The sequence below is a fragment of the Cynara cardunculus genome (assembly GCF_001531365.2).
Source record: "Cynara cardunculus var. scolymus isolate 2C chromosome LG 16, CcrdV1, whole genome shotgun sequence".
In the NCBI taxonomy this organism is placed as follows: domain Eukaryota; kingdom Viridiplantae; phylum Streptophyta; class Magnoliopsida; order Asterales; family Asteraceae; genus Cynara; species Cynara cardunculus.
The window spans coordinates 1,237,335-1,245,584 of NC_037543.1; the positions used below are offsets into that span (position 1 = coordinate 1,237,335).

The 8,250-nt window shown below is 32.5% G+C and overlaps 1 protein-coding gene across 1 annotated transcript; it reads right to left on the minus strand.

Annotated features, from left to right (window-relative positions):
- Positions 1 to 692: 692 nt before the first annotated feature.
- Positions 693 to 4,428, minus strand: LOC112529558 (peroxidase 20-like). Its single transcript, XM_025140879.1, has 4 exons — positions 4,213 to 4,428; positions 2,967 to 3,158; positions 2,692 to 2,857; positions 693 to 1,120 (listed from the first exon to the last, which is right to left on the minus strand). The coding sequence occupies exons 1-4, from the start codon at positions 4,426 to 4,428 to the stop codon at positions 693 to 695; spliced, it is 1,002 nt and encodes a 333-aa protein (XP_024996647.1).
- Positions 4,429 to 8,250: the final 3,822 nt, after the last annotated feature.

Here is an 8,250-nt window from a genome sequence, read left to right on the forward strand (position 1 = left end):
TTACGGTCTATTTCTTAGTTTAAGATCTCTCTTACTAACTGGAATCAAATAACTAGTAGATTTGTTCCGTCCAAAATGGTAATGGCCTTAGGTTATGAACTCATAATCGATAATCTGATGATCGAGTTACTTCTATGATTATAAGTTCATTTCATACTGGACCAGAACTTGACATGTCTTATCGCGAGAAGTCTGAGTCAATTCTTGATCGTGATGAGTGAAGTACATGAAAGAGGGTGATCCTTTTTAAAAGTTATTTTTCACTTGAAACGTGAGGCGATGTGGGAAACTGAAGAACATATGCAGGGGAGATACCCATAATTCTTGAACCAATGTAAGTTCCTTATCTCTAAATTCGATTTCGAGAACGAAATCTCTTTTTACAGGGTGGGAAGAATTGTAAGACCCGAGTTTAAAAAAAATTCTCGTTAGTTTACCCAGAATGGTGTCATATTTAAATAACGGTTGGTAATTATTAAGGGGTTAAAACTGTCAAATTTATTCGGCAGGCCTTCATAATGGTAGTGAGACGAACACAAATAAAACATAATATCAATAACAATATCATTTTAACTATCTGATTTAAGATTAGAACAACTTCATACGCTTGCACACTGTACAAGGTTTAAGTTCACTTGGATTTTTAAATCAGACTGAAAAAATAAACAGTTTTAATAACTTCTATATATCTTTTAGGTGTTTATTAACCTACAATTCTTCCTAATTTCTCCTTGTTGTCCTGTAAGTACACGTATATTCCCCATCTTGATCATCGAGTTTGCAAACGAGGTGAAAAAATGCTCTTCGTTTGAGGCAAATGCCCACACGACGTCTCGTATTTCCCTTTCGACGTCTTCAGCAACCAACACGTTGTCGGAAACTAGGAGCCCTTGTCCAAGTTTAATGTTGTGAAAGTATTGATTGTCGAATCTAGCCGGGGTCGTGAAATCTAGTGGGGCCAACGCGTTGTCTCTTCCTGATCTTGGGCATATTGATCTTAATACTCGTCGAAACTCATCGTTTTTCCACTGACGAGGGTATGATCTTTCCTCTGAGTCATCGTAATCGTAGATTCTTTGCTTGAAGCTCGTGCATTTTGCCTCTCCAATCGTGTGGCTACCTATTGACAACCAATTTTTATAAAAATATGGTATTTATATACGACAAATGAACTAACGCACATTCTTTACTTTTGCTAAGACTTGAACCCTTGACTTTCTGAGAGGCTACTGGGACCTACCGGTAAAAACCCAGATATCGGTAAGCCAAAGCCCCCTTAGTGACCAACATAAGTTACAAAAAGATATAAATAGAGTAGATGAAGGTTTAAGAGAAAACCCTACAAAAAAGGAGAACAAGAGAACTCATATCAATCGTTAGATCTATAAAAAAGATGACCTATATTCAAATGTAATCACCTTATAAGTTTAGGGGTGGTTAAACTGGGTCGGGCCCGAGACCTATTGGGACCAGATAGGGCCCAACGATCCAGAAACGATTACACTCTTTACGAAAATTCAAGACCATGCTTGGCACTGATTACATTACATGACCAGTTATATTGGCCCGATTTAAAAAAATAAGTTTTATAAATTATATAACAAGTGTTTCAAAAAAAATTTGAATTTTTTTTAAATGTTTCAAGGTTTTATTTACTTAAATATAATATTTAAACTGTATTTCAATAGGGCAAATTGCATGAAAAAAGAAATGTACTTTAATTTGATTCATATTTTGGGAAACGTACTTTCAAAACATTTATTTTGGTACCTAAGATGTAAAGTTTTAAATATTTAAGTACCCGGGTAACCGGTTGAAGACTAATTTTAGATTAAAAAAACTAATTTTAAATTAAAAAAATTTATGTCACTAACCACGTTAGCAAATAATATTGAGGTGGATATTACATCACTCGTCACATCAACATGATAAACGGTTAATGCTTCAACCGGTTACCCGTGTACTTAAATGTTTAAAACCTTACATCTAAGGTATCCAAATGGAAGTTTAAGGTATCTAAATGGAAATTTTGAAAGTATGTTACCTAAATAAGATTCAAGTTAAAGTACGTTACTTTTTCATACAATTTGCCCATTTCAATACTAAATTTCAAAAATTATAATTGTGAAAACATGTATAACATTTTTTAGTAAAAAATATTTTTTTTAAAAAGGGTCAGGCCTGGGACCGGATTTCGAACTGGCCCAATGAGACCGGACCGATATTCGGGCCTAAATTGGTCCAAAGATTTTTGATCGGACCAGCCCGATTTTGAAGGGACAGATTTCAGATCGGCATGGGACCGATTTTTAATTATCTCTACTTACAATCATGAATTTAGTTTTGACAAGATTTAACCGTCCGTACTATTCATAACCATTGGATTAAAATAGATGGATGGTTCAGATGCATTCTCTTGTTCTCCTTTTTCAGTGTTCTCTCTTGAACCCAGTTCAAATAAAATAACACTACAACATCGTCCTAATTTCAGGATAGAGAGATAAATGTAAGCTCATGTCAAATATAATCATCTTGCTATCAGAAATATTTAACTGAAAATACCACGGTGCTAGATTTAATCTAGCAGGTAAAAAGGTGGGACATTCTGTATTATTTAACTGAAAAGTACCACAGTTTTATTCTAGCAGATAAAAAGATCGACATTCTGTTAAAATTAACTGAAATCTGTACCTGATAAAACAACCAAATCTTGAGCATTAAGACCTTGAGATCCAAAATTGGCAATTAGGGTTTCTAAAGAAGAATTTGGAGTAGGGATGAACTTATTTGCATCATCCAAGCTTGCTTTCATGGAGTCTCTTCTTCCTAAATACACATTCCACTTGGGCCCACCCGTCTTTCAACGTAAAGAACGAAAAAGAATAAACGTTCAAAAAAAACGGTCATGAGTTTAAATCTTTTTTTATCGTGTTTAAAACCGTACAAGAAAGTAAAAGCGTACAAACCAGAGCAACAGCATCACGAGCAACAATTGCTAGAAGATCGGCACACGACACTGTACAAGGACATGCATCTTCAACTACGTTCTTGATCTCATCAATGACTTCAAATCCACGTAACGAGTTCGTGTTCGGTGCGGCTTTCTTTTCGCTTTCTGTACCTTCGAAATCATCAAGTAGAACTGAACCATCGCACCCCTGTGTTGATTCATCGTTAAACACCGTCGTTCCGTTGTGCGGATCTTTTTTTTTTTTGCTTTTTGAAGTGAATAATATTTATATACGACAAACACCGTAACACACTTCTCATCTTTGGTGCGGTTTGAACCTTTCACTATACTGAATTTCGGGTTTTTTTGGATGCCAAAAATGTTTAAATGTCATAATAGAATGTTTTATTGAACTTAAATATTATACGACAAGAACAATTGTGTGTCACATATAAAAGTGTTGCAATAAGTTTATACAACACGTTTGGGCGTGTTTAGAACATTTTAAAATAAAGTGTTGTATTAGTTTTTGTATAGGACGTTTTTTGAAAAGTGCCATATGACACGTTTTTTTATAAGACAATTTTTTAAATAATGTCATAAAACTTAATCAGACGATTAATTTAAGAAATGTCCTAAAAAAACTTGTTAAGACAGCAAAAAAAATGTTTTATAAACTTATTGTAACATTTTTACGAAGGGCACATTGCATGAAAAAGTAACGTACTTTAACTTGATTCCTATATTTGGTAATGTATTTTCAAACTTCCATTTTGATACCGAAAATGTAAATTTTTAAACATTTAAGTACTTGGTAACCGGTTGAAGCATTAACCGGTTATCATGTTGATGTAAAATCCAACTTAATGTTATTTGTTGACGTGGTTAATGACATTGATTTATTTTAATCTAAAATTAGTTTTCAACCGGTTATCCGGGTACTTAAATGTTTAAAAATTTACATCTTAGATACAAAAATGAAAGTTTTGAAAGTACTTTACCCAAAATAAGAATCAAGTTAATTAAAGTACGTTACTTTTTCATGCAATTTAATTTTTTTACAAATGACGCATAATTGTTTCTTCCTATAAAATATTCCATTATGATATTTAGACATTTTCCGCGTACAACAAATCTGATTTTACTTATTGCAGGTGAAAGGCTAGTATTCAACTGTAATCCAGATACCATTGGGCTAATAACGATTTGATTCTACAAACCCCATTTGCATGCTATAAAAAGAAAGATGAAGGGAAATTTACCAAAACGAAACAGTCATGGAAATGCAGGCGAAGAAGTGAAGCGGCCATTCGAGGTTCTTGAAGAACCGCGATTTCCACTTGACGACGAACGATCTCTTCCAAAAACGGACACGATTCTTCATAGTACCCAACAATAAGAGGTTCGTTATTGCACAAGATTGGTTTCGTTTGTAACAATGTAACGAACACTAGAAACAATGTTATGATATGATCCATCGTTCGCAGCGTGTAGCTGAGCTGGTTCCACGACAGTATACTTGTAGATATATGATTCAATATCAGAGAAACTTATTTAAGTCACTTTCTGATGAGAATTTTGAAAAAAAGTTGATCTTGACATGTTTTGTTCTTAAGCTTTGTAAACAACCTCTTTTCAAGATTTCTTTATTTCAAATTTCTATCACAAAGTCAAAGTTGATGCACCTAATTCAAAGGCACCATTTTTCATAGAGATGGTCAAGAAAAACCCGAAATCAATGGTGAAAACCGAAAATCGAAACTTTTGGATTGGGTTAGTGGACATTTTATCGGGGACGGGGAGGAAATCGGGGATTTTAACAGGGTCGGGAACGGTGATCACCGGCTCGGCTTGGCTGGATATGTGTATGTATATTAATTTTAATTTATATACATATATATATATATATGTGTGTGTGTGTGTATGTCTGTGTATATATATATATATATATATATATATATATATATATAAAATATCATTAAAAGAAAAAAAATACTAATATTGAAATTTAAAAGACTTTTATCTACTTTATCTCAACACTTCAAATATAACTCATGAAAAAGTCTTAGTTTATTTGTCTAATCGTGATATTAGTTGTATGATGTTTGAATTTCTGTTTATTTTTATATTGCAATCTAAGATGATGTTTGTAATTGGTTTGATTATGTTAGAGACATTTAGATCTACATCTATAAAAAAAATTATAATTTACTTTTAGTTGTGAAAATTAACATATTGTAATTTATTTCATATTAGTTCGGATTTTGGATTCGGGTATAACCAACGGCGAACAGGGAAACCAACAGAAAAAAGGGGATTTTACCCTTAACAGGTTCCCCAACGGGGATTGGGGCGATTACGTGGACAATTTTAGTTATCAGTTTCAAGGATGCAGATATGGCCTGAACCCTGTCTGTTGTCGTTCCTAGTTTTCCCTTCAACTTAGCTACAAATCCTGTGTTGGAAATATAGGTTTTATCCCCGTTCCAGACCAAAAAAAATATAGTAAAATAATTCAAAAAGATGTTTTTGGGTTTAAATCCAGACATTGTCAAAGTCCTTATAACAATAATCATGGAGGTTCACTTACAATGACATCAGGTCATTTGTGTGGTCCTTTGGGGATTAGTAGAGTAGTAACTTTGGACCATTGAATCTGTGAGTTAATTACAGATGTTTCACAGATGTTGAATTAAACGTCGCCCAAAAAAGTTTCATATACCTAAGTTTACCATTAAATTGGACTGAATCTGTTTTAAGGAAACTGTGTTCAATACAGACCTCGATCAGATCTTTTTCGGTACAAGCATTACAATGCATTAGTTGAAGTATGGTACAAGTATTCAATGCATTTGTTATTTGTGTGATGTGTAGGATTTGCCTTCTTGAAAACCAATGGAAACAATTCCATTTTGTTTAGCATTCAAACAACTCCCCAACTACTACATAACTTTTTGGTTCTTCCAAGTTTAATAATTAAAATTAATTTAAAACTAATTATTAATTAATAATTAGTTTTAAATTAATATAAATTAATAATTAATAATAATAGATAAAAAAATTCTTATAATTTAATCCATAACAATTTTCGCATTGAACCCACAAATACCTGTATTTTTGAGTTACATTCAGATCAGTAAAACTTTCTGGTATAGTTTTATCACTCGTTCTGGTTCTTAATCGGCATCCTCGCTTTTACTTCTATTTCTACTTTCACCACAAATGGAATCAGAAACGTAATTGTTGCTGTAACTGTCAGTACCACTTACAATGTAACTATCAATACAAATTTGATATTGAATAACTGTGAATGCAATTATTAATGTGATTATTCTAAGTATATTGATATTAGTAAGAGTCATAATTGCAAAAATTGGCAACAAAAAAAAACAACTAAATTGCTTCTCCAACTAGTGTTTCAATAAGCTAGCTTATGTTCATCCAAACATTTGCTCGAAAATAAATTAGCTTATAAGCTAGCTTATATGCATTCAAGCATGTACTCGAAAAATTAGTTAGTTTATGTTTGTCAAACAATGTCTTAGCCGAATTCCACTGTTTCGAGGAATTTTTTTCAGCCTTTCATTGATTTCGAGAAACTTTTTTATTTTTTTGGTTAATATCCCTCGTATTTTCAAATATCACAAATTACCCCTCAAAGTTTAACATACGAATCTTTCATACGCCAAAAGAAATCCACTTACGAAAATCTGTTGAATGGGTGCACAGGACCGTAGTCGTTCATATATCTGCCCACGATGTTAAATGTTGTATAATAGCTGTGCTAACTACTACTATGAGCTTATTTAAAAAAAATAATGAAAAATGATTTAAAATTGAGTCAAATTTCGACCAAAAATAGAAGAAAAATCGAAAAGGGGTGTTGGAGGAGATGCGTTGGGCCAAGTTGGTACCCGATCTGGATACGGTAATTGATCGATCCAGAGACGGACCGAATTTTTTTTCAACGGTGACGCCTATAAGAAACAAGTATAAGGAAAAAAATCAAACGATGACACCATTTGACTATAAGAAACAAATATAGAAAAAAAAGTTTCAAATAGTGATACCATTTGACTAAAAAATTACACTAACAGAATTCAAACTCGGGTCTGGAGTGAAATAAAAGTCTTGCAAACCCACTCTACAAAAGAAAACTTGTTCTTATTGTACTTTCAAAATACATACGGTGTGATACAACAAATTAATACGGCTGCACATTTTATAAACCTAAACTTTTCTATCATTCGACGGATAAATAATACGGTGGCATGTGCCACCGTCGGCACCAGCGTAGGTCCATCCATGGATCGACACGTGTGGCCAGGAGAGGTGGATCCGGCCCGACGAGCATGTTGGGTCTATTTATTAATTATTGGGCTGCTGATTTATTTATTTTGGGCCTCCAATATTAATTTGTTGGACTGGAATGTTGGGCCGAATTTAATCAAAGATCAGATTTATATAAGTCTTTGACTTTCCAATTGTTTATTTGGTAATTTGTAAGAGCATTTTCAACGACTATGTTATAAGTTTTTTAAAATAAAATATTAAAACTTAAAATCTCTTAAAAAATATATATTCAACTTCAACAACTACTTTATTTTAGCAATCAGATCATTAACTATTGGTATTAAAATATTCAATAAAATATTATTTTTCCCTCTTAAATACTTAACTTCAGTGTCTTCTATTGGTGAGAAAGAATTAAATATTATTTTTCTATTTTAGCGTACATTATAACATAGTTGTTGGAGATGCTATAAGCACTTACAGGTACAATTAAACCGTATCACTTAACTTACTGGGTAAGACTCCAGTTCATCAAAACAACAACTTACTCGATAAGCGCTAGCTTGATAAAAAATCGTCACTCTCACTTGTCCAGTAAGACTTTCGGTTCTTATCAATGCTCTTACCAGATGAGATTTTGATCCTTATCATATTCATCCGGTAAGATATGTAACATGATAAGCGTTTATTAAGAACCGTTTGGTAATCAACCCCTAAATTTAATGTTTTTTTAAGCTAAATTACTAGAGCTTGTCTATTATTTTATTATATGATTTAATGGTTGATTGTTTGCTTATATAAATAATAATTGTTTATTCGTTTACTATTACTAGAAGCGTACTCACGTAATGCAGCGAGATATATCGTGATTTTAATATTTTATTTTATTCTTTATCTCATTTGATTTTATAATATGACTTTATGTGATTTTGAGAAAGCGATGATGTTTTTATTTTTGAATAAAATATATGTTTGAAGATATCATAAAAATTTGACAAAAATATATC

What these genes read in the sequence shown, in the direction of transcription:
- LOC112529558 (XM_025140879.1), bottom strand. Translation starts at nt 4,428, where the DNA reads ATGGATCATATCATAACATTGTTTCTAGTGTTCGTTACATTGTTACAA. An exon ending in TCCATGACTGTTTCGTTTTG is followed by an intron (nt 3,159 to 4,212) that starts GTAAATTTCCCT and finishes GAATCAACACAG; the next exon opens with GGGTGCGATGGTTCAGTTCT. An exon ending in CTCGTGATGCTGTTGCTCTG is followed by an intron (nt 2,858 to 2,966) that starts GTTTGTACGCTT and finishes TTACGTTGAAAG; the next exon opens with ACGGGTGGGCCCAAGTGGAA.